This window comes from Lynx rufus, unplaced genomic scaffold (genome assembly GCF_022079265.1).
Source record: "Lynx rufus isolate CCGP_SWC_20201006 ecotype Redwood Valley unplaced genomic scaffold, mLynRuf1.p SCAF_2, whole genome shotgun sequence".
In the NCBI taxonomy this organism is placed as follows: domain Eukaryota; kingdom Metazoa; phylum Chordata; class Mammalia; order Carnivora; family Felidae; genus Lynx; species Lynx rufus.
This window is the reverse complement of record NW_025814834.1, coordinates 205,977,784-206,004,467: the sequence shown is the minus strand read 5'-3', so window position 1 is coordinate 206,004,467 and position 26,684 is coordinate 205,977,784. Positions and strand designations below refer to the sequence as shown.

The 26,684-nt window shown below is 43.4% G+C and overlaps 1 protein-coding gene across 2 annotated transcripts in view; it reads left to right on the top strand.

Moving 5' to 3' along the window:
- ZBTB40 (zinc finger and BTB domain containing 40) overlaps positions 1-26,684 on the top strand; it is a 77,985-nt gene that overhangs the window by 33,144 nt on the left and 18,157 nt on the right. For both annotated transcript variants that reach the window (XM_047083568.1, XM_047083567.1), the window contains exons 2-6: positions 8,868-9,632; positions 10,568-10,701; positions 18,584-18,776; positions 19,385-19,527; positions 24,112-24,304. In XM_047083568.1, the coding sequence (XP_046939524.1) occupies positions 8,936-9,632; positions 10,568-10,701; positions 18,584-18,776; positions 19,385-19,527; positions 24,112-24,304 (1,360 nt within the window). In that variant the 5' untranslated portion in view covers positions 8,868-8,935. The remainder of the gene's footprint in view (positions 1-8,867; positions 9,633-10,567; positions 10,702-18,583; positions 18,777-19,384; positions 19,528-24,111; positions 24,305-26,684) is intronic.

Here is a 26,684-nt window from a genome sequence, read left to right as displayed (position 1 = left end):
TAAGTGGTAATGTTTTAACTTCACGTTCTACTTGTTTATTGCTGATATATTGGAAAGTGATTAATGTTCATATATTTACCTTGTATCCTGCAATCTTGCTATAATTGCTTATTAGGGGTTTTTTTGTTGTTGATTTTTTTGCTGGATTTTCTACAGAGACAGCGATCATCTGTAAACAAAGACTGTCTTATTCCTTTCTTCCCAATCTGTAGACTTTTTATGTCCTTTTCTTGTTTTATTAATTAGCTAGAACTTCCAGTACAATGTTGAAAAGCAATGGCGAGAAGGGACACCCTTACCTTGTTCCTGATCTTAGCAAGAACAAGTTTCTCTCCATTAACGATAATGTTAGCTGTTGGTTTTTGTAGATGTTGTTTATCAAATTGAAGAAGTTTCTCTCTATTCCTAACTTGCTGAGAGTTTTTAATCATAAATGCATTTTAGATTTTGTCAAGTGATATGATAATGTGATTTTTCTTCTTTAGCCTGTTGATGTGATGGATTACATTTACTGATTTTCAAATATTGAACCAGCCTTGGATACCTGGGATAAATCCCTCTTGATCATGGTGTATCATTCTTTGTATATATTGTTGGAGTTGATTTGCTAATACTTTGTTGAGGATTTATGTATCTTGGTTCATGAGAGATGTTGGTGTGTGTGTGTGTGTGTGTGTGTGTGTGTTTCCTTCTAATGTCTTTGTCTGGTTTTAGTGTTAGTGTAATGCTGGCTTCATAGAATGAGTTAGGAAGTATTCTCTCTGATTCTGTCTTCTGGAAGAGATGGTAGATATTTGGTGGAATTTTGTCCTTAAATGTCTGGTAGAATTCACCAGTAAACCCATCTGGGGCTGGTGTTTCCAGTATTAATTACTCAATATCTTTAATAGATTTAGGCCTATTCAGATTGTCTCTTTCTTCTTGTGTGAGTTTTGGCAGATTGTATCTTTTAAAGAATTGATCCATTTTGTCAGAGTTATCAAATTTGTGGGCATAAAGTTGCTCATATTTTTTGATTTTCCTTTTATTTTATGTGAAATCTATAGTAATGTCCCCTTTTTCATTTCTGTATGAGTAACTTGTGTTTTTTGTTTTGTTTCCTTTTGTTTTTTGTTTTTTGTTTTTTCCTTAGTCTGGTTAGAGACATACTTATTTTATTGATCTTTTCAAAGAAAGAGTTTTTGGTTTCATTGATTTTTCTTTTTTTTTTTTTTTTTAATTTTTTTTTTCAACGTTTATTTATTTTTGGGACAGAGAGAGACAGAGCATGAACGGGGGAGGGGCAGAGAGAGAGGGAGACACAAAATCGGAAACAGGCTCCAGGCTCTGAGCCATCAGCCCAGAGCCTGACGCGGGGCTCGAACTCCCGGACCGCGAGATTGTGACCTGGCTGAAGTCGGACGCTTAACCGACTGTGCCACCCAGGCGCCCCTCATTGATTTTTCTTTATGCATTTACTCTTTTCAATTTCATTTATTTCTTTGCTAATTTTTTTCTACTGTTTAATTGGATTTACTTTGTTCTTGTTCTATCCCAAGGTGGAGGCTTAAATTATTGGTTTTAGATCTTCTTTTCTGAAAACGCATTCAGTGCTATAGATGTTCTTCTAAGCACTGGTTTTGCTGCATTCTACAAATTTTGATGAGTTGTATTTACATTTTCATTTAGTTTAGGACATATATATTTTTAAATTTCTACATCCAACATGGGGTTTAAACTCATGACCCTGAAGTCAAGAGTCACCTGCTCCATCTACTGAACCAGCCAGGCGCCCCCTAGTTAAATTCCTCTTGTGATTTCTTTCTTGACCGATGTATTATTTAGAAAAATGTGTGTTGTTTGGGGCGCCTGGGTGGCTCAGTCGGTTAAGGGTCCCAACTTCAGCTCAGGTCATGATCTCACAGTTCATGAGTTCAAGCCCCACGTCAGGCTCTGTGCTGACAGCTCAGAGCCTAGAGCCTGCTTCGGATTCTGTGTCTCCCTGTCTCTCTGTTCCTCCCCTGCTCGTACTCTGTCTCTCTCTCTCAAAAATAAATAAAGATTAAAAAATTTTAGAAAAATGTGTGTTGTTTAATCTCCAAGTATTTGGGATTTTCCAGCTATCTCTTTGTCATTGATTTCTAGTTTAATTCTATTGTGGTCTGAGAGCAGAGATTGTATTTCTATTCTTTTTAGTTTGTTAAGGGAGTTTTATGGCCCAGAATTGGTCTAGTTGGGTGAATGTTCATGTGCTCTTGAGAAGAATGTCTAATCTGCTGTCGTTAGATGGAAAGTCTATCAATGCCCATTATACCCCGTTGACTGATAGTACTGTTGACTTCAACCGTGTCCTTACTGAAGTTCTGCCTGCTGGACCTGTCCATTTTTGATAGAGGGATGTTTAAAGTCTCCAACTATAATAGTAGATTTGTCTATTTCTCTTTGCAGTTCTTTCACTTTGCCTTGTTTTGATACTGTGTTGTTAGGCATATGCATGTAAAAGATTATGTCTTTTTGAAGTATTGACCCCTTTTCTATTTTGTAATGCCCCTCTTTATCCCTGATCGTTTTTTTTTTTTTACTTTGAAGTGTATTCTGTCTGAAATTAATATAGCTACTCCTGCTTTTTTTTGATTAGTACTAGCGTGATATATCTTTCTCTGTGGATTTACTTTAAATCTATATGTCTTTATATTTGAAGTGGGTTTCTTACAGATAACATAGAGTTTGGGTCCTGTTTTTCAGTCTATTCTGATATCTGCCTTTTAATAGGTGTATTTAGACCATTGATGTTTGAAGCGATTATTGATATAGTTGATTTATATCTGCCGTATTTGTTAATGTTGTATATATGTTGCCCTTGTTCTGTGTTCCTATTTTTGTCTTCCGAGTTTTTTTCATTCTTTCATGGTTTTTAATTGAGTATTTCACCTGAGTCCGTTTTCACTTCTTTCCTAACATATGGGTTATACTCCTTTTCAGACTTGTTTTAGTGATTGCTCTGTAGTTTGCAGTATACATTTATATCTAATTCAAGTCCACTTTCAAATGACACTATACTATTTCACAGGTACTGCAAGCACCATATATACTAATAAAATAATCCCAATTTTCCCCTCCCATCCCTTGTATCATTGCTGTCATTTATTTGACTTATATATAAGTATATCAAGACATAAACATACATAATCAAATAAATTGCTGTTATTTTGAACAGTTATCAGTTATATCAATTAAGAATTAAGAAATAAATGTTTTATTTTACCTTCACCTATTCATTCTCCAATGCTTTTCATTTCTTTATATAGATTCAGATTTCTGTACTTTATCGTTTTCCTTCTCTCTGAAGAACTTCTTTAACATTCCTTGCAAGGCAGGTCTAATGGCAACCGAGTCTCTCAGTTTTGCTTGTCTGAGAAAGGCTTTATTCCCCCCCTCACTTTTGAAGGGTAATTTTGCAGGGTACAGAATTCTAAGTTGGTTTTTTTCTCTCACACTTCAAATATTTTATTCTACCTTCTTCCTGTTTGCGTGGTTTCTGAGGAGGAATCAGAGGTGATTCTTATCTTTGATCCTCTAGAAGTAGAGTGGTCTTCCTCCCCACCCCCCCCTTTATTTGGAGATTTTTTTTAAAGTATTAATTTTCTGTAGTTTGAATATGATATGCCTAAATGTAACATTTGCTGCTTACCCTGCTTGGTGTTCTCTGAGCACCCTCGACCTGTGGTGTGGTGTCTGACATTGATTTGGGGAAATGCTCAGTCATTATTATTCAAATATTGCTTGTGTTCCTTTTACTTTTGGTTCCATCAAATATCCCCACTGAACATATGTTTTACCTTTTGCAGTTGTCTTGCAGTTCTTAGATACTCTGTCCTGATCTTTTCACTTTGCTTTTCAGTTTGGGACGTTTCTATTGTTATATCAATCCTCAAACTCAGAATTCTTTAAAAATTTTTTTTTATGTTTTATTTATTTTTGAGAGACAGACAGAGTGTGAGTGGGGGAGGAGCAGAGAGACAGGGAGACACAGAATCTGAAGCAGGCTCCAGGCTCTGAGCTGTCAGCACAGAGCCCGACGCGGGGCTTGAACTCACAAACTGTGAGGTCATGACCTGAGCCAAAGTCGGACACTCAACTGACTGAGCCACCCAGGTACCCCCAAACTCAGAGATTCTTTCCTCAGTTTTTTCCAGTTTTCAATGAACATATCAGAGGTATTCCTAATTTCTGTTATGTTTTTGACTTGTAGCATTTTTTTTCATTTTTTCTTATTCCCATCTTTCTTCTATTGTTCATCCTTTCTTGTGTGTTGTCTACTTTTTCCATTAATGCCCTTAGCATATTAATTGTGGTGTTTAAAAATTTTTGGTCAGAGTGGTGTGTAGGTGGCTCAGTTGGTTAAGCATCAAACTCTTGATTTTGGCTCAGGCCACGATCTCACGTTTTTTTTGAGTTTGAGCCCTTCGTTGGGCTCTGCACTGACAGCACGGAGCCTGTTTGGGATTCTCCCCCTCTCTGCCCTCCCCACCCACTCTCAAAATAAATAAATAAACTTAAAAAAAAACCAAACAACCAAACACTTCTTGGTCAGATAACTCCTGACATATTTGAGTGTAGTTCTGATGCTTGTTCAGTCCTTAAAGCTGTAATTTTTGCCTTTCAGTATGTCTTGAAAGTTTTTCTTTTTTCTTTTTTAATTTTTTTAATGTTTTTATTTATTTTTGAGACAGAGAGAGACAGAACATGAGCAGGGGAGGGGCAGAGAGAGAGGGAGACACAGAATCTGAAGCGGGCTCTAGGCTGTCAGCACACAGCCTGACATGGGGCTCGAACTCACGGACTGTGAGATCATGACCTGAGCTGAAGTTGGACGATTAACCAACTGAGCCACCCAGGTGCCCCTTGAAAGTTTTTCTTGAAAGGTAGACATAAAGTACCGGATAAAAGGAATTGTGGTAGGGGTGCCTGGGTGGCTCAGTTGGTTGAGTGTCTGACTTTGGCTTAGGTCATGATCTCACGGTCCGTGGGTTCAAGCCCCGTGTTGGGCTCTGTGCTGTTAGCTCAGAGCCTGGAGCCTGCTTCCGATTCTGTGTCTCCCTGTCTCTCTCTGCCCTTCCTCCATTCACACTCTGTCTCTCAGAAAATGAATAAACGTTAAAAATAAGTAAATAAGTAAATATATGTATGTATATACATGTATATATGTATATGTATATATAAATATATAATGAGTAAGCATTTATATTTATATAAATATAAAAAATACGTGTGTGTGTGTGTGTGTGTGTGTGTGTATATGCACACGTATATATATACGTACATACATACATACAAAGAAAGAAATTGTGGTAAATAAGCCTATAGTTGATGGGATGGTAAGGTGCAGGGGAGGAAGTGTTTTATAGACTGATGATTAGGTCTCAGTGGTTTGGTGAGCCTGTGCCCCTGGTCTGTGAACTTCACCAGTGTTTTTCAGAACCCCCCCCCCAACACACATCTTGGGGCAGGATGGCTAAAAGTGGGGTGAAGTGTATTTTCCTTCCCCCAGTTAGGTATGAATCTGGTAAAATAGTTTCTCCTGAAACTAGGCCTTGTTAAGAACAGAGTGCTCGGGTATATTTAAAAATGGTTAGTTCCCTCCCTTCCTCTGCCTGAAGCAGGAGGAGGTTTTTCTCCTATATTCACCCCTTAGAGCTCCTGCAGGTAGAACTCACAAAATTATGACTTGGTCCCTCTGGAGTTTTTAACTCAGACTTGTCCACCCTGAGCCTGAGGCAGTTTGTCAATTTCATTTTTTTGTTTTGTTCCTGGTGTGGTTCCCACCATGTGTCTGTTGGTGGGTTTCTGTTCTGAGAAGTTGCAGTTCTCCGAATCTGCCTGTCTTTCTCTCCAATTTGGGGGATAGCAGTTTTGCCCTGTGACCTCGGTTCTCTGACAGATCTAAAAAGAGTTGTTGACCTTTCCATTTTTTTTCAGCTTTTTACTTGTTGTCAGGATGGAATGGTGACTTCCTAAGCTCCTTCCATGCCCGACCAGAAACCAGAACTTGGAAATATTTGTGTTTTTATCTGTCAGCTTCAAATGTGGGGAATTAAAGAAATGGTGGTGGACTAGAAGGGGATCATCCACAATCTTGCTAACAAAGGCAACCAGTGTTATTCTGACATTTGTCCCCCCACCCCACCCCCCGGTCAGTGCACTTTCTTTTCCTTATCCGAGTGAGATTATACAGTTTGGCTATGGTCATAAGATCATCAACCCAAAACCGAACTGGATGTCCTCTTCCCTAAACTTTTCTTATGTTGTCTGGATCATCTCAGCACCCACCTTCACGTACCATACCAGGACCTGGGAGCTGTCTCTCTCTTCCCTCGCATCCGCTCAGACTCTTAAATCGTGACGGTTACATTTTCTGAATATTTTTGCTTGTCTCTTTCTCTCTCTTCTCTTGCCACTTTTCCGGGTCAAAGCCTTCATTGATTTATCTGTGAACTCATGCAATAATAGAGCCTGTCTCCAGCATTATCTCCCTCAATTCCGTGCAAATGTCACTTAGATGATACATTTAAGATGCCTCTCTGACCATGCAACTTCCCTACTTAAAGCCTTTGAAACCCTTCAGTGTTCCTCATTCCCTTTCAGGTAAATCCAAGCTCCTAAGCATGGCCCATGTATCTGTGGCCACACCGCCTGCCAGATTTAGCCCCTGATGCTTCCTGTCCAGTATCACTGACATCCTTACAGCTCCCCCTCCTCCCCTTCCTCACCACCGCTGGGGATGTTTTCTTGTCCATGTGCCTCTCGCAGGCTCCCTGCTTCGAGCGCCTGTTGTCTTTCACTGTCTTTCCCTTGTCAGTGCCTACTCATTTATTCAGGCCGGTCAGCTCCTCCTCTAACTGCCTGACCCCCCTGTTCCGAAGCTGGGTTTCTGGGTGCAAATCTCTGCCGTTAGCTTTCCTTCCATTCGTTTCTTCATGCCACCATCTAATCAACAACATCGTGTGAGGCAGAATTTTACGCTCTGGGATATAGCAGACGATTTTAACAAGTTCCTTCCCTAAAGGAGCTTACATTCCAGTGAAGGGAGATACACGATGATGAGTAAAAATATATGTCATAGGTGATAATGCTATGCTGATAAATAGAGTAAGAGGAATGGAATGGAGAAGAGGCTTCTATTTAAAGGACATAGGGAAGCCTTCAGTGGTGATGGGGCCTTAGAGCAGAGACCTGATGGAAGTGAGAGTGAGCCATGCACCCGTGTGGAGACACCTGCAGATGAACATGCTTAGTGTGTTCCGTGATCGGTGAGGAAGGCAGCGTGCTTAAGGTGGAATGAGTGAGGGAGAGCGGGTGGAAGGTGACATCAGAGAGTTAATGCCAACCAGGTTATGAGGAGGAATGTAGGCCATTAGGAGGACTTTGGCTTTTGGCGTTTACTCTGAGACCAGAAGCCCAGGAGGCCTTTGTGCGGAGAAGGGACAGGATGTGGCTGTGTGCTAAGAAGACCCCTCTGACTCCTGGGGGTAGTGCTGGAAAGGGGCAGAGGCATGGAGACGGTTAGAAGGGATCGCTGTCGTAATCCAGATAATAGGGGACGAGGGCTTGGACTGATCAGAGAGAGCCAGTGGAGGCAGCAGGAAGTGATTGGGTTTTGGATATGTGTTGAAGGTAGAGCCAACAGGATTTATAACGGATTCCATACAGAGTAGGAGGAAAAGACGGGAATCGAGGTTGACTTTTGAGTTTTGTCCTGAACAGCTAGAAAGACAAAATTGCTATAAAATGGGAAGGTGGCAGGAGAGTTTTAGATACAAGTTGAAACAACCTATCAGGCCTCCGATTGGAGATGCTGAGTAGGTAGCTGGAGGTGTGCATCTGGACTCCAGAGGACAGGACTGAGCTTGAGATGTCACCCTGCAAGCTGACAGGATAAGGATAAACTGCATAGTCCGGATTTGTTGATATTTCTTTTTATTTATTTATTTATTTTTTTAAACATTTATTCATTTTTGAAAGACAAAGAGAGACAGAGAGCAAATGGGGGAGGGCTAGAGAGAGGAGACACAGAATCCGAAACGGGCTCCAGGCTCCGAGCTGTCAGCACAGAGCCCAACACGGGGCTCGAACTCACTCACGGACCGCGAGATCATGACCTGAGCGGAAGTCGGCCGCTCAACCGACTGAGCCACCCAGGTGCCCCAGGATTTGTTGATATTTCAGAAGTGTGGAATTAGATGGGACAGAAGACAGGAGGAGAGATGACTTGAGTCCTGGAATATTCCAAACGGTAGAGGCCAGTGTGACCCAGAGGACCCAGCAAAGGATGCTGGGTGGTGAGGTCACAGGAGAACCAGAGAGAGCAAGAGCAAGTGAAACAGGTGTTTGCAGCGGGAGGGAGTGATGACCCATGTCCTGTGTTGCACATAGGTCAGATGAGATGAGGACAGCGTATTGAAAGTCCGTTTATGTAACCGTGTGAGCCTTCTTCGTTTGGCTGAGAACTCACCGGAAGCAGGGGCGCGTACCGCTCTGACACGGGTGGTACGCATATGCTGTTGAACAGCTGTTTTCCTCAGGCTGGTTCTCTCACTACCTCTGAGCTCTAGTCTCATCTGTAAAATGGGGAAGGTTTCCATTGAGTCATTGTGAGGATCCCGTGAGAGCTCCCAGATGAAGCGCTAAGCGTGGTCGCTTCCATGTATTAAACGCGTGACGGTTACCGTCATGATTTAGCGTACCTGGCGCAGCGCCCCTCCCTGTTGAGAAATGTTTGTCAAACGCACGAGTGAGTTGCCTGTTTGTCTGACTGTTTCGTTCGTGGCGTCTCCCTTTGTGCTGGTGAGGTATTAACGTGGCGCTTTCTGGGTTTCCCTGGGATGTAGCGCCGATCCGCAGAAAGCGGATTCCGGAAGAAGAGAGGGGGAGACGTCCTCGGGGCAGAGCTGATGCGATGGAGCTCCCCAACTATAGCCGGCAGCTGCTGCAGCAGCTCTACACCCTGTGCAAGGAGCAGCAGTTCTGTGACTGCACCATTTCCATTGGCACCATTTACTTCCGGGCCCACAAGCTCGTCCTGGCCGCGGCCAGCCTCCTGTTCAAAACCCTGCTGGACAACACCGACACCATCTCCATCGACGCGTCTGTGGTGAGCCCCGAGGAGTTTGCCCTCTTGCTGGAAATGATGTACACTGGCAAGCTGCCTGTGGGCAAGCACAACTTCTCCAAAATCATCTCTTTAGCCGACAGCCTGCAGATGTTTGACGTGGCCGTTAGTTGTAAAAACCTTCTGACCGACCTCGTGAGCTGCTCCGTTCAGGGCCAGGTGGCGAGGGATGTCTCCGCACCGTCCTCAGAGTCATTCAGGAAGGAGCCCGAGAAGCCCGAGGGGGAAATCCTTTCCCCTGAGGGTGCCGGAGAGCCCCGTTGTTCCCTGGAGGATTCTGCCCCTCCGGGGGGCCCTGTGAAAGCCGAGACCGAGGAGGCGGTCGATACGGCTGCACAGGAGAGGAGCATGGGTCCTTCCACTGCCCAGGAGATTCCGGGGAATGCAGACGCCCCGGTGGAGACTCCTCGTCCAGCTGAAGTTTGTTCCCCCTCCCCTGCCGGACAAGCCTTTAGTGCGGCGAAGGAGGCGAGCACGGAACCAGGTAACATTCACGTAATAGTTGTTTTGTGATCTGTCCCTCTGTTGTCAGTTACTATGTTCAGTGACTCTTGTGGATTTTTTGTTTCTTTTTTTTAAAGTTTGTTTTGTTTATTTTTAAATTTTTTTTTTCAACGTTTATTTATTTTTGGGACAGAGAGAGACAGAGCATGAACGGGGGAGGGGCAGAGAGAGAGGGAGACACAGAATCGGAAACAGGCTCCAGGCTCTGAGCCATCAGCCCAGAGCCCGACGCGGGGCTCAAACTCACGGACCGCGAGATCGTGACCTGGCTGAAGTCGGACGCTTAACCGACTGCGCCACCCAGGCGCCTCTGTTTATTTTTGAGAGAGAGAGAGAGAGAGAGTGAAGGGGAGGGGCAGAAGGAGACGGAGAGAATCCCAAGTAGGCTCCGGGCTGCCAGTGCATAGTGAACCCGGGGCTCGAATTCAGGAAATGTGAGATCGTGACCTGCGTGAAACCAAGAACCAGACGCTCAACCCACGGAGCCACCCAGGCGCCCCATGAATTCTTTTGTTTCAGTGATGAATTTACTGAAGACCACTGCTAGATAGGCACCCAAAATCCAATCCAGTCCCACAAAAAATCTGAAGCAAAACTCCTCCTGGGGCATTCTTCTTTTAAAAGTGTTTCTGTTTTTGAGTGTTGGAAGTCTGAAGATGAACTACAGAGCAGAAAAGCAATACTGAAATAGTGATGTATCAGTTTTGATGTCTACCCATTATTCTAACCAGGATGAGGCTGGCACAAAGGAAGAAGCTGTAGGAGACACTGTTCTTTGTTACCCATAACTGATGTGTCAGGTGTCAGTTATAGATGTAGTATATGCCCTAAAGGTCATCAGCTTAAACTTTTAAAAATCACTTCAAATAATGAATCACTGATTTTTTTTTTTATTATGTTTTGTTTTGTACTCAGAGTATGAGAGGAAACGCCGTCAGCTGAATTTTCTTCTAGAAAATGAAAGTGTCTTCTCTGATGCACTCTTGGTTACCCAGGATGTTTTAAAAAGACTAGAAGAATGTTCAGAAATTAAAGGTGCACAGGAGGAGGTAGGTCCTGTGAGTTTTGTTTGTTTGCTGGTGTAGACAGCCTTCCATATGGGGCAGAACAATGAAAATGCAAAATACCTCAGGTCTCAATTTTTTCAAACTTAAATTTTTTTGACATTTAGTCTCTAAAGAGCCGTCTTGCAACAGTACTAGGCAATGTGCTTTCAAATCCTGAATCCCAGCTTTCAACCAGTTTTGATCCAGGATGCTTAACTGATCATACCATTTCCTCCTGATTAATCAAGGGTAAAATGAAGCAGAGGGTAGTCATGGATAACCCCAAATCAAGATCAGATGATAAAAACCAAAGCAGAACAACAAGAAATACTCAAAACGTGGCACGTCAAGGATTTAATACAAACCTTACATGGTAAACTGTAGTCAGTGTTTAGGAATACAGTAGCCATTTTCAGACACAAAACAGTCATGGTGAACATTTATTGAGTACTTAATATGCTACACTTGGGACACATGTTATCACATTTAATTCTGACAGAAATCACCAGGGTGGATTTTACTCTTTTCTAGCCCTATTCTATGGAAGAGAAAACTGTCTCAAGGAGGTAATATAACGTGGCCAAGGTCACAGAGCTCGTAGGACTGAGCAGTAATTCAGACCAAACCACTTTGACTTTAGAGCTAGCTGTTCCTTTGCACACTGGGTTTTGCTGCCAATAGGGTAAAAATGATACACGTTTGTCATGTATGTATAAATGTTTAAGAATTGCCCGACAGAAAACTGCCCAGTGGCTTATCATGCTCTTTTTCTTAGCTGACCTTTTCTCCTTTTCAGTATCTTGGTAAGACGCATCCCCACCTGTGGGCTTCCCACTACCTGATTCCTCAGATCTTGAACCTACAGGATTGATTCCACGGCCACTTTAGAACTCCTCGTGCTTCTCTCTTCACCCAGCCGTGCCTCCCGTGCTGAGAGGGGCTGGCACAGCCAGCGGGCACTGTGCCTGCAGGCTCATCTGAGGGGTGGAGTGGGGTGGGGGAGGCCTCCCATGTTGCTGTTAGTTACCATAATCCAAGCAGTGAATGTCTTCTACTATTCAAGTATTTCCCCGATTCATAGCAAGTTACTTTAAAAAAAAAAAAAAAAAATTCAAGGTCAAGTATTTATTTTGACCGTGGTTAATCAGTAGTTGGCTGTAAATTATTTTCTTGAGAGAGAAGCTTTTTATACGACTGGGTTAACCCTGATGACTCTGGTAGGGAGGTTACAGGTTGGTATCTTGGTACAAATCCTTGGTATTCTTTGTACCGATTATGTTGAAGGACATTATGATTTTATATTTTTGCACTTGGATGTTCTCTTAACTGTTCGGTGTATCATTTTTGTCACTAGTTTGTTACCTTGATAGCTTATAGACACATCTCTTCATTTGTTCTCTTAGGACTTCCTCTCCACTTAATTTTGGTTATGGAGGAGCAAGAGCATCCCTTAGACCAGCAACACCCAAATTTTTAATGTTGCCTGTGGACGGACTTGCTCGAACTGTGTGTTAAGCATTTTTTTCTAACACTGGTACCTAAAATGTGCGGCAAATAACAAATGCTCAAGAAATTTTTGCTGTACATGGTTTCATTCAACATTTTTTCCCCTCCTGATTCTTGTCCTAATCTTTTGATGGCAGTAACATTAATAATACTTTGAAAGAACACTGATTCACTGTTGGGGATCATTATAGGCTTATGTTATTTTTTCGCAATTTTAGAGATGAGAGTAAGAGCTCTACAAATCACTTGGTGGCTGTATTTAAAACGGAATCTGTTATAGTCCATAATAAACCTTTCAGTTACAGAAAGAAAAAGAAAAACGGCTAAAGAGCATCAGATTAAATTAACATATAGAGTTGGTGAAGTGCTGCTTTGTACTTAGGCCCTGTACTTCTGTCTCACTTTTTTAATGTTTGTTTATTTTTGAGAGATAGAGAGTGTGAGTGGGGGAGGGGCAGAGAGAGAGGGAGACACAGAATCCGAAGCAGGCTCCAGGCTCTGAGCTGTCAGCACAGAGCCCGACGCAGGGCTCGAACCCGCAAACCAGAGATCATGACCTGAGCCGAAGCCGGACGCTTAACCGACTGAGCCACCCAGGTGCCCCATCTGTCACTTTTTAACTTCCCTTTAGACAGGTTTATTAAGGATTGACATACAGCAAGATGTATGTATTTAAAGTGTGCAGTTTGATAAGTTTTAAAACCTGAAACCATCACCACAAGCAAGATATTGAACATATCCATCACCCTTAAATTTACTTATGCCCTTGGTAATCCCTTCTCCCTTCTCCCCCCGCTCCCCCCTTTCAACTTACCCATCCCTGGGTGATAGTGACCTGCTTTCTCTCTGTAAGTGAATTTGTATTTTCTAGAGTATTATATACAAATGGAGTCATATAGTCAATATATATTTTTTGGTCTGGCTTCTTGCATTCAGTATAATTCTTCTGGGGTCTATCCATGTCATTGTATGTTTATTCCTTTTTTATGCCCGAGCAGAGTTCCAGTGTGGATGTACAATTATTTTATTCAGCTCTCCCGTTTGCTAGTGTTGTGCTCTCAAACAACTTAATCTCTATAAACGTTAATTTCTTAATTTGTAAAACAGGAATGTTATCACCTACATTACAGGATCGTTGTCAAATTAATAAAGATTATTGATGTAAAACTCACACTAAAATGTCAGGCACATAGAAAGAGCTCAGTTGGTGGCGACTGCTGTTGTTTGTTTTTACATCAACTCTATTTTTAGGCCTAGTTGACTTTGAAACGCGTTTTTTACTTAATGCCTTATAATATCCTCGTTCCATGGTCGTTTTCTCTGACACATGAGATGGATCGCTGTTTCTTTAAGCTTAATTTGCAAGTCATGCTTTCAAATAGGTACCATTACCCGCCTGGAAGTACCTTCCCGAACTGCAGGTGTAGCGTCTTGTACAAAGCCATCGGTCTCTAGGACAATGGGTTCAGTGTATATAAAAATTATCTGGTGTACTTGTTAAAACTTACACCTCCAAACCTCATTTCCAGAGGGTCTGATTCTTAGGTTGTGGTAGAGTTTAGGGAATCTACGTCTTTAACAGTCTCCCCGTTTTGCTGCTTTGGTATCTGTAGACCACATTTCTCAGAAGCACTGTCAGAGAAGTTCATGGCTCACACAATTCTTCATGTATGATGGCAGATGTCACAGTGTGCTGCTGCCTCTCAGTGATTTGAGGGGCCACCAAGCAACATTGTTCCCAAGTGTTACTCTTTGCTTACCCCTGATTCAGCAAATATTTACTGAGCAGCTGGTAAGTGCCAGGCATTGAGCTGGTTGCTAGGAAAAGAAAAGGAAATAAGACTGGATCCCTATCCTTATAGCAAAGAAGTCCTGCCACACATGTAATTATTTTTTTGGAAGTCCCCAAACTATGGGAATCCCCAGAAGGCCTCAGTATTGAAAGCATCTGCAAACTGTTCACTTGAAACATCAGTCTGCATTTCAGCTACAATCGTAAAGGTTGGGAGCTTGTTTGTTATTTTTCTGTTTAAACATTTTTAGCTCCCAAGGAGCTTTGAATGCTTTTTGTTGTTGTTATTTGGTTAATCAGCATAACATTAAGAAGACAGCTTAACATTAAAAATAATCTGTGCTTGGATGTGTAATTTTGAGGCTTGTTAAGGCTTGTGAGCATTCTGTTGAGATGGACCAGCCTGTTCCTTTTCTGAAACACAGATATAGGGTGTGCACCTGGCCTGGACTGGGTTTCAGGAAGACACCATCAACTAGTGTCCTGGTTATTCTCTTTCCTGAGATATATGATGAAAGGTGGCAAAGCCATTCCCCGAGCGGTGATTGCGGCAACATGAGAGGAGGCCGGGCTGCTTGGGTTGTGTGCAACCAAAGCCAAAACTGATTAAGGAGAAATCTCTTGGGTGCTGGGATGGGAAAGTGGCTTCTGCCTGTCTTTATCTCAGTGTAATATTGCTGCCCATTAGAAAAAGCAGATCCTGACCTTAACAGGCTTTCTGGCTGAGCTGAGCAAAACCTCTGTTTAAAGGCAGGCTCATATTTTTTTTCAGCTGTAATGCAGGAACTTTTAATTGTCTTTTTTCTTTATTCCTAGCCACGTCCCTGCTTTTAATTAGTTGTGTATACAGCAGAGTGAATCTATGACTAGAATAAGGAGATAACTTCTACTATTGATTTCCTTGCTGTTTGATCCACTTTTCTCCTAAAGTTCTAGAAAGACTCCCAAAGCTTAAGATCTAGTAGCATTTTTTTCTCCTTCAACTTTGTTTCAAAGGCAAACAAGTCTCCCATGTGAATGTGATGTTTTCAAACATGTCACTACTTTGGAGGTTTGTCAAGAAGTGCAGGTCTGTGTCTTGTGGACTGTGTTCACTGACATTGTAGGGTGACCCTGTTGAGAAGTTAATAGGATTCATTTTAAAGGCCTATGAGAAATGAAAATAAGTTGTTGTTTTTCCAAAGCTTCTCTCTGCAAATTAAGTCTAAGATATGCAGCCATAGGTAGAAGGGCTATTGGTTTTATGGCAAGGGAATTTCATGCAGTTAAACAAGTATTTATTAAGCACCTACTGTGTACCAGTCTATATACAAATCGTCGGTACCAGGAGGAATGCTACAGATGGTCAAGATATGACCCAGGGTTCAAAGTGATGTTGATTCTAGTAAGTCCAGTACAATGCAGTGTAAGCGGATTTGGTTATACTCAAAATCTGGGAGTTGGAACTATGAAAAGGGTTCCAGGTCAATGGAATCAGCTCAGTGTTTCCTCCAGGGAACTCTACTTCCTGGCCATGCAGCCTTGGGCAGGTTACCTCACCTCTTTGACTCATTTAGGTAGTTGTAGAAGTAATGCCCCCTAGGACTGATGTGAGGGGTTAAGGAGACGCATATATGCACAGTGTCTGGGATGGTGTTGAGCTCGTGTGGTCTGTATCATTAGTGCCATCATCTGGCTCGGCATTCAAGGGAGGAGTGAGTGAACAAGAATACAGCATAGCTCAAACAGACCCAAAGGCAGTAGGCAGACAGTTGGGAAAAATAAGTAAATTCAATTAAAACACCTTCGTACAAGGCAAAGATTAAATTTTTAAAAGGAAACTGTCCCATCTTTAAATCTACTGACCTGTAATTCGTTCATAAATCGAAGTACTCTGTGAATACATGTGTGACCATAAATTGATATGAATTTATTGAAGTACCGTTAACTCTAAGAATCCAAGGAATTCCAAGTGTATGGTTAAAGAGCAAAACTTGGTTTTCGGTTCATCTCTCAGAGTTCTGGTACTCGATCGCCATAAGTGAACCTCAGTCTGCCGCAATATGTGACGCCCTCTGTTCAGGCAGATACGCTATTTCAGAAAAGGGCTCACCGCACGGCGGAGCCCCAGGCAGCTTCGGAGGCTGATGGAGTAACAGTTAAAATGCTGGCTCTGGTGCCAGGTCCCCAGTAGGTTCTGGAAGAAAGAGCAAAGAGCAGGGCTGTCCAGGCAACTGACTGCTCCCTCCTGGCCCTTTCATCAGCCCACCCCTGCTCATCTTCCCAGATGGTCACACCCTAGCGTCACTGCTGAGCAATGAAGTTAACAAATGTTTTAATTTCACTGCTGAGCAGTTCTGCCGAGGAGGAGACAGCAGAGAGGATAATGAGAAGCACATCAGATGCCACCATTGATGAAAGCTTTTCTTCCCCACCGGCTCATGTGATAATGCCCGACAAATTGGATACTGGAGAGAGGTAGATTCGGGATATTCAGAGAGCTTCGGGTGAAAGAACGCTGGCTTCGGATAGAAGAGGACGGCTAAATGCTGTATCGGTTAAGATGCATTGAAGAAAGAGTGGAAGGAAAGTGAAAATGAAGAGGGAGAAAACCGTTAGTTACTAAGGGCATTAGCACTGACTGGGTCTGTGTTAGTTATTTGTTGCCCTGTAACAGATTAACATTTAGCAGTTTAAAAGAGCACACATTTATGACCTCGCCGTTTCTGTTGGTCAGGAATCTAGGCATGCCTAGCCGAGCCCCTGGCTCAAGGTGCCTAGGAGGTCTGTGTCAGGGTGCATCAGCCAAGGCCGCAGACAGCCCCTGCCTGGGCTGGGTTGGAGTGGGGGTGGGGAGTGTCTCGTTCTAAGTACACCCACGTGACTGTTGGCAGGGTTCTGAAGACTGACTTCCAAGCCCGCTCACTGAGTGTTGGCCGGAGACATAGTTCCCTCCACGTGGGCCTCTCCATAGGGCAGCTCACAAAACGGTAGCCTGCCTCGAGAGCCAAGACGGACCACGCCCACATAGACGAGAAGGAAGTCCTAGTAGCTTCGCCTCAGAAGTGCCATCCCGTGACTCCTGCCATATTCTTTTCCTTAGAAGCATATCATCAGTCTCAGCCTGAGGGCACGAATACCTGGTGACGGGGATATTGCGATCCTCTTAGAGGCTGCCTACCTCCCACTGCCATCAGGGAAAAGGCATTCTCTGAAGAGGTTTTAGGTGGACCAACAAAGGTACAGAAGCCTGAATGAATGTGACTGAAGGGGATTAAGCATTCAACTGAGTTGGTATCTCGTTTGTCTATTGTTTTTAAAATAGAGACAAGATGAGTGACTTCAGGTTCTTGGAAGTTACTTAATTCACTTAATATGGATTCCTAAACTGGGTTTTATCTGAATTTACTTTTGTACCTGACTAAAAATCCTAGGAACCAAGTTTAACTTGGCTTTCTACAGCCATTCTGTGATCAGAAAGCAAGCTCAAGCAAAACCAAGAAACACAAAGCCTAACTCGTTCCTAATTCCTGTTTATTTGGGAGGAGGAGAAAAGGATAAAAATCTCTCTCAACAAAAATTTTAAACCTGTAATTACTACCAGAATTGATAAGAACTATCTAGATGAATTTTGCAAGTGTAGATTTTCATGAGATCCTTTCATGTTGTCTGTGTGTGTAGAAAACCATAACTTTTTGCTTTCTTGTGCAGAAACTCTTCTTTTGTAGTATCGACACTAAAAATGATCAAAGGTAGGTTGTAGTTTTGCCAACTGGAAATACAAAGGCTATGCACGTGAAATTAACTTTCGGTTCCTTATTTTTAAAAGTAAACCCATTATTGCTAAAATAGAAATATTAACCCTTCTTTCCAGTTGGCCTTCCTCCCGCTAATTTTGTTTTATTTCACCACCAGAGTTGCTGATATTTTAGTACTCCAGGGTTAGAAGAGTCCAGATGGTGGCATTTGGTGCCAAGACCTCTGGAGGATAAGGCATTTCTGGGGGAAATTGTGTGGCTCTAGACTTAAACGGAAAGCTTCGGATTAGAGAGCTAGCTTTCAGGGTGATCTGCCTAGAGGTGATATAAAAAGTATGTGTGTGAGAGCTTTTCCAAAGGGAGAGCATAATGGAAGAAAAAGGACAGAGTTGAGACCAGTTTTTGGTACTGCTGATAGGTAGAGATTTGGAAGGAAAGCCAGTGAGGAAGGCTGAGAAGGAGGGGTCAGAAAGGCTGGTGCTTCTCCACACCAAATGCTTCAGGGTTACAAAGTCAGAGGAGCCCGGGGCCCCTGGGTGGCATCCTACTCTTGATTTTGGTTCGGATCACAATCCCAGAGTCATTGGATCAAGCCCCGTGTCGGGCTCTGTGCTGAGCATGGAGCCTGCTTAAGATTAATTTTCTCCCCACACCCCTCTCTCCTCCCCCTTCCTCTCTCCCCGTCTCCCCCACTCAGTGTTGTCTCATGCAAGGGACACAGAAATGCCATATACCGCAGAAAGGCCAAACAGGCAGGGATCAAACTGGTTAGGGCCTCACTCTCCAAATCCAAAGAGCACGGGGTTCTTGTGGCCGGCTGATCTCTCTTGTTGGTTACTTGTGTTCACAGACTATAATGGGGTGTCTTGAGGGTGAAGAAGGACGTTCAGCATTCCAGAGAATCCTGGATAAAGTAAGAGATGAGAGCCTGGATGTTCAGACTGTTGTGTCTCTGTTGAGGCTATACCAAGATTCCAATCCTGCAGTAAAGGCAGCGTTGTTACACAGAAAGCCAGAAGACGTACAAGCAGCACAGCCAGAAGGTAGGAGAAAACCCTGTCCACCCAAGTGGCTTGAGTTTTATTCTGGGAAGATGCTGTCAAGTTTGCTCCAGTGGCTTAGTTGCCATGAAGTGATTTTCCACATCAATTCTGCCTGTAATTCCAGAAGCTGCCTGTTAAATGTATACAACCTAAACTTGAGCCTCCATTTCTATCCCCTAGTTAACTAGTCCGACACCTTGAAGTTGGAGCAGACGGTCCGTGTTCTCCTGCCCTTCAAAAAGCCACACATCCCAGTCAGTGTTCTGACTGCCCAGGTCACGTGAACTGGTTTGCCAGCAGCACTTGCCGCTGAAGTTTCTCTCGCTTGGGTTAGGTACAAAGCAGTGGCCTTGCCAACCAGAAGTTAACCTCTGGCTGGCTCTGCAGCTTTGTGTTTCGACAGATAAATGAAACATTTTTCCTTTCATAGAGTTTAAACAGAATAATAAAGTATTTTCCTCTCCAGAAAGAGATTCTGCATTCGGGTGCTCAAAATAGGCTGAGAATCACTTTCCTATTCCGTTAGATCTCTCTTGACAAACCATGCTGTCATTTTCTTCAAATTGACTAGCTTCTCTGGTGTGTGTCTCTAACTCTTTCTCCCCCAGGGAGCACAGAGGAGGGAAAGACCTTGTCTGCTCTGTTACTGGAACACAAAGAGGACCTGATCCTGTGTGTCACACAGCTGAGACCCATCCTGGAGTTCCTGGAAACAGCCAAGGAGGAATTCCTAACTGGCGCTGAGAGAAGGGTAACCGTGTCAAGCATTTCTTCCTCCCTCCTGAATCTGCGTAGCACAGTTTTTAACCTCTCTGTGGCACGTAGCATTTTCTCCCTTGCAGTGTTTCTATGCCCGCTGCATAGAAAGCACCCTGAGGTTCACGTTCTTGATCCGCGTCTCTTTGTACCCCCTGCAGCAGCTTGCTGAGGGCCTCGCACGTCATGGCGTACAATTAAACGCTTAGATGTGTGGGTGGGTGCGCAGTCCTGCTCCGACTCGGTGAGTTTTTAATATAAAAGTTGCCTCAAAGGTCAAAACGTCCAGGCACATTTGTAATTATTATGACACTTTTCTTCTTTATAGAAAGGGTACACTGTTCATCGGTAGAAAAAAGTGGGGAAACCAGCAAAAACAAAAGAATTCAAATCTGTCACCGTCTCGCACTCCACGGTGACCACTGCTGGCATTTTGGAGCACGTGTCCCTACGTATTCTCGTTTGAATCACCCAGAGACAGGCTTAGTAGCCTGGATAACCTGGTGTTTCTACTTACTGTACTGCGACTACACTTCGTCCCTGTAAGCTGGATTTTGGTAGCTGCATTGTATTCTGTTTAATGGACACACCATAATTCATTAGTTGTTTGTTGCGGCAGATCTGTTTCCGATTTTTTTTGCCATGATAAATGAGGTGGCAGAGAACATCCTTGCATACACATCTTTGCATACCTCTCAAATTCTTTCCTTCGAGTAATTTCTTTTTTTAAATTTTTTTTTTTCCAACGTTTTTTTTTTTTTTTTTTTTTTTTTTTTATTTTTGGGACAGAGAGAGACAGAGCATGAACGGGGGAGGGGCAGAGAGAGAGGGAGTCACAGAGTCGGAAACAGGCTCCAGGCTCTGAGCCATCAGCCCAGAGCCCGACGCGGGGCTCGAACTCACGGACCGCGAGATCGTGACCTGGCTGAAGTCGGACGCTTAACCGACTGCGCCACCCAGGCGCCCGTGTAATTTCTAAGAAGTAAGATTTTGGAACAGAGAGTGTCAAAATGTTCAGGTGTTTGCTCTCTTTTGCCAAATTGCCCTTCAGAAAGGTTGTGCCAATTTACTCTCCCACCAGCCAGCTACTAAAATCCTCATAAAACTGCTAGCATGACTTCTCAAGTCAACTAGATAACTGTATTTGTTGGTGTTATTGATTTCAACTTTGTGCTAAAAATAGTTTTATATCTGGAAGGAAGGAATAGGGACAGAGCACTTCTGTGGCATCAGTTCTTAAAACTATGGGAAGTGGCTTGTATGTTGGGGAGAGAAAATGTTTAGAAAGTAGTGGTAGAATGGCTGAGCACTGGATTAGTAGTGAAGACTAGCTCCTACCTAGATTCTCTGTTTTCAGTGATCTGAAACTGGAGTTTTTTCATACAAAATGGGAGCAATCTATAATCTCAAAATTATGTTCTATAAATTATGTTTCCAAAATTACAACTCCTTTGAATTTCTTAGAGAAAGACAATATACAAAATAAGGTTAAACCTCTGGTTTCTCCTGAGACTTAAAATTAAATGTAATTTCAGGCACTCAGTTTAAGTAAGTTGCTGATAGCTCGAGAAGTACCTGATTCCCTGTTTAGGGATTTCATTCGATTACTCATTCAGACCTTTTCGTTATTAGCTGGATTGAATGTGTCCTTTGAACTGTTTCATTATCTCGGTGAAATAGCATTTATAGGAAGAGCCCAAACGGAGCCCCATTCCCTGCACCAAGACAGACCATGCTATCGTTTTCTTCTGTCACTTTCAGTTTACTTGACAGAAAGGACTGAAGGAGAAGAACTTAAATTAGTTCTAAATCGCAAAAACACTTCTTAGAATCGCGGTTCTACCAGAGCTTCATTAAGCTACTTCTTCTCATGAAAATTGAAGCAAAATAATAAAGCAGGAGCGTAGAGGTGAATGTTGATTCGAATCGCCGCCGTGTTTTGACATGGTGTGGAGCGTTCACTCAGCCCTTTTAGAACTTTTCCCTGTTACGGGGTGATGCTAATCAAGGCACCGTGGCCCTTATCTATCCATACCCTGGGTCCTGTAAGAAATGGTGAATAGAAATGTCTTTACTTCAGGATTGAAAACAGTCACAAGGAGGGTAACCCTACAGTTGTCTTTAACTTACTGCTTACTGTGTGCTGAGGACCTTTGAAACATTCCTCAATTCTGCCCTCGCAGCAATTCCATGCCGTCACGGATGTTACTCTAATTTTAGAGATGACGAAACAGGAGCCACCTGGGTGGCTCAGTCGGTTGAGCACCCGATTTAGGCTCAGGTCGCGATCTCACGGTTCGTGAGTTCTAGACCCGCATTGGGCTCGCTGCTGTCACACAGAGCCTGCTTCGGATTCTCTATTTCCCTCTCTCTGCCCCTCCCCCACTTGCGCTTTCTCAAAGATAAATAAACATTTAAAAAGATAATAAAATAAAGGTGAAGAAACAGATACTTGAGAAGGTTAGGCAGCTCACCCCAAGACACAGCTGCTGGGTGCCAGTCCTGGAACTCAGGAACTCTAAGCAAAGCACAGTTCTCTTAACCACTGGGCATAGTGCTTCCTAATAATACCAATAGCCACTATCGTTTAAAGATCACATGTGTCCCAGAAGTTATGTCAGGCTCTACAAATAGCGACTTCACTTTATAGACTCCTAATAACCGCTGTGCAAGGGCTGTTGTTATTCTCTTCTTCCACAGATAGGAAGATAAGGTTCAAAGAATTAAATAACTCACCCAGGGTCACACAGGCAATAAATTTTATGACTGGGGTTCCTACTAGGCCTGTCTGGCTTTAAAGCCTGTACCCACTCTTGACAGTTTCTGGCTGCCTCATTATGTATCAGAGAATTACTTAGGAACTAAGACATAGCAGTGAAATCAGTATGGGTTTTAGATAGAGACACTTTCACTTTAAATTATGATTCATTTAGTAGAAATCTAGTACATATTAGACATTAAACAAAGAGAATGACTGTGTTCTGTACTGACGAGGAACATGACCGCTTAATTTATAATGTATGCACTCCTTTCGTATGTATATAGGTGTTCCTTTCATATACGTGAAACCAACTTGGTTTTATAACTACATTTACTTTTATTTTTTTTATTTTTTTTATTTTTTATTTTTTTCAACGTTTATTTATTTTTGGGACAGAGAGAGACAGAGCATGAACGGGGGAGGGGCAGAGAGAGAAGGAGACACAGAATCGGAAACAGGCTCCAGGCTCTGAGCCATCAGCCCAGAGCCCGACGCGGGGCTCTAACTCACAGACTGCGAGATCGTGACCTGGCTGAAGTCGGACGCTTAACCGACTGCGCCACCCAGGCGCCCCTACATTTACTTTTAAATGGGAGTTAATTTGACAATGGCATCCTCTGGCATGCAACTGTGACTGACCTGCTCCACTGTTTCTCCTGAAAGCTAGCATTTTCCCAAAGGAAAGCTCAAAATTTGGTTACTGGGAATCTGTAGATTACATGTGTTGAAATAATCTCCCACATTATCTATCAGTTCCAGAAGAGCCTGGTTCCACATAGTGAGTCGTAGTCCATTAGGACTATTTTAATAGGAAAACAGCTGTAAAATAACAGTCATCTGTTTTACTTTTCAACCTTTTGCTGGAACCCCGTGTCCTTTTGACTCGGTAAATCCTCTAGCACACCGAGGAAGAAAAGGGGGCAGAGGTGGGGGCTGACGACTGGAGCTGATTTATGTGCAGAGCTGATAAGAGAGATCGAGACTGCAGAATCCACGAGAAAAACCATCCAGAAGTGCACTTTAAATTTTTTTTTTTTTTTAACGTTTATTTATTCTTGAGACAGAGAGAGACAGAGCATGAACGGGGGAGGGTCAGAGAGAGAAGGAGACACAGAATCGGAAGCAGGCTCCAGGCTCCGAGCCATCAGCCCAGAGCCTGACGCGGGGCTCGAACTCACAGACCACGAGATCGTGACCCAGGCTGAAGTCGGACGCTCAACCGACTGAGCCACCCAGGCGCCCCCAGAAGTGCACTTTAAATCCATCATTTCGGAGGCCACAGACTAACGTGTAACTTATCTGGGCATTCAAATTGCTATGCCAATAAAGTAAAAGGAAGTAAAATAATGGGATTGCTCTGAAATTGCAGCCTCTTACCATGGTCATGTACTGTACTGAACAGAGGCTGAAAACCACTGTAACTGTACTCATTAATTTCCAGTCTGTTTCTCAGTGTCTGTGTCTGTGTCTGAACAAATCAGATCTGAAGAACAACGTGAGAGGTAAGCTACGTGCTCTGCCATATAGGCCTCGTGCAGGAATCTTCTCACAAAATGCAAACCATTGGGGGACAAAGAATGTACACAGACCTGCGTTTGAGAAGGAAGGATGCTCACAGAGCTATTTGTTTGGAGAATGCTCGGGATTTGTACTGACACAACACAAAGAAGAGACTGTGGGAACAGTGGCACTAGAGACGGCAGAGGAGGACCGGGGACAGGCTCCTCGTCCTCCCATTTTGCTGGGCTTGCCAGCGGTGTGTTAGATGCACTGCGAATCGCTAGTAACCAGTGTCTGCCTGATTGCTTGCCGCTGCAGGTGATCCTGAATTGCTGCGAGGGCGGGACCCCCAAGGAGACCATAGAAAAGCTGCTGCACAAAATGTCTGAAGACAAGACTCTGACTGCAGAGAGTTTGGTAAAACTCCTTCAGGCTGTGAAACCGACGTCCCCAAACTTGGGCCTTCTGCTGGAGAATTTGCAGAAATTAGCCACTTCGCCAAGCACCACAGGTATTAGTTAATTGTCGGCTCTCTGGACTGGAACCTCTCCCAGAAAATTAGAGCTTAAACACCCTTTTGGCTCCATGCTGGGGAGATGAGATAATGGTAAGAGATGCCCTCGTGAAACAGAAACTAGCTGTCAGAGATCAGTGATCCTCCATAGTTCTGGAGTGAAGATCTGGAATCTGAGAATTGCTCTTCTCCATCACGTTTCCCTCATGATGTTCCTGTGTTCGGGGTTTGTTAAGGTGTGGTTTCTCCAGGGTTGCCTCACATGGCACCCGTGAATGCCTGAGGAGCAGACGGGCTCACAGAGCGCATGGTTTTGACAAGCTGTGTTGATAAATACGAGCAGCAAAGACTCAGATCTTGATTTTCCCACTCCCGTTTGAGTGCTGTTTGGCTCTGGCAGTCCCCCGGATTAACCTTAAGCCCCTCATGTACCTTCTGTCTGGGGGAAGTGAGTCCGTGTCCCAGCCCTTAGGATAATGGGCCAAGTCTAGCCAGTTCTCCCCTGTCCCAGAGCACTTGAAACTGACAGGGCTTTCAGAGAAAGGGTAGTTGGGAAATGAGAGAACTTTTTTCTAGCTTACAGAAATAATGAATACTTATAGACTTGAACAATTTAAAAAATAAAGAAGAAAACAACCTCGGACCCTACCACTTGATTATTTTAGTGTTAAGACATTGACCTATTTTGTCACGTTATTTTTACAATGTTGAGATATTCTATCATATTTTATAATTTTATCATTTCCTCCAGTGTACCATAAGCATTCTCCCCCACTTTTCAAAAAACTCCCTGTAACCCTATTTTTTGAAGGCTGTGTAGTTTTCCATCATAAGGGTGTATATATCATGTATTACTCATGCCCTGTTAGGGTTACGTGTAGCGTAATGGTTGGGGCTATCAAGACTACCTGGGTTCATGGGGCACCTGGGTGGCTCAGTTGATTAAGCTTCTGACTCTTGATTTTGGCTCAGGTCATGATTGCACGGTTCGTGGGATTGAGCCCCACGTTGGGCTCTGCGCTGGCAGCACAGAGCCTGCTCGGGATTCTCTGTCTGCCTCTCCCCTGCCCATGCTCACTTTCTCTCAAAATGAATTTAAAAAATAAATAAATAAACTTAAAAAAAAAAAAAAAAGACTACCTGAGTTTGTTATCCTGACTTACTTTGTAGCTGTGTGACCCTGAGCCAATGATTTAACTTCTCTGAACCTCATTTTCTCCTCTCTCAGATGGGGGTAAGAATGGTACCCATTGGGGCGCCTGGGTGGCGCAGTCGGTTGAGCGTCCGACTTCAGCCAGGTCACGATCTCGCGGTCCATGAGTTCGAGCCCCGCGTCAGGCTCTGGGCTGATGGCTCAGAGCCTGGAGCCTGTTTCCGATTCTGTGTCTCCCTCTCTCTCTGCCCGTCCCCCATTCATGCTCTGTCTCTCTCTGTCCCAAAAATTAATAAACGTTGAAAAAAAAAAAATTAAAAAAAAAAAAAAAAAAAGAATGGTACCCATTACATTAATTTTTGTGGCCACTGTGAGATAATATATGTACAGTACTTAGCACGTCTATTAGCACATCATAGACATTCAGTAAATGAGTGATATTTATGATATTAGCACATCATAGACACTCAATAAATATTAAGTGTTCTGTTCAGCATCATCACAAATTATATAGTGACAGATACTTTTGTACACAGACTTTTTCCCTTCAGAGCATTTCTTTTTTTAATTTTTTTTTTAAATTTTTTTTTTTTTCTTTCAACGTTTATTTATTTTTGGGACAGAGAGAGACAGAGCATGAACGGGGGAGGGGCAGAGAGAGAGGGAGACACAGAATCGGAAACAGGCTCCAGGCTCTGAGCCATCAGCCCAGAGCCTGACGCGGGGCTCGAACTCACGGACCGCGAGATCGTGACCTGGCTGAAGTCGGACGCTTAACCGACTGCGCCACCCAGGCGCCCCTCTTTTTTTAATTTTTATTTTTTATTGTTTTTTAGAGAAAGAAAGTGCATACGTGCATGAATGGGGGGAAGGGCAGAGGGAGAGGGAGAGAGAGAATCTTAAGCAGGCTCCACATTTCAGCACAGAGCCTGATGTGGGGCTCGATCCCGTGACCCTAGGATCATGACCTGAGCTGAAATCAAGAGTCAACCCACTAAGCTTAACTCACTGAGCCACCCAGGTGCCTCCCCACCTCCCTTTTTTAAAGTGTTTTGAATTTTTTTTTTTTTAAGATTTTATTTTTAAGTAATCTCTGCACCCAACCTGTAGCTTGAACTCACAGTCCCAAGATCTAGAGTCTGGTGTTCTACCGACTGAGCCAGCCAGGCACCCCCTTCTTACGGCATGATTCCCAGAAGTGGAGTTACTGGGCCAAAGAGGAGA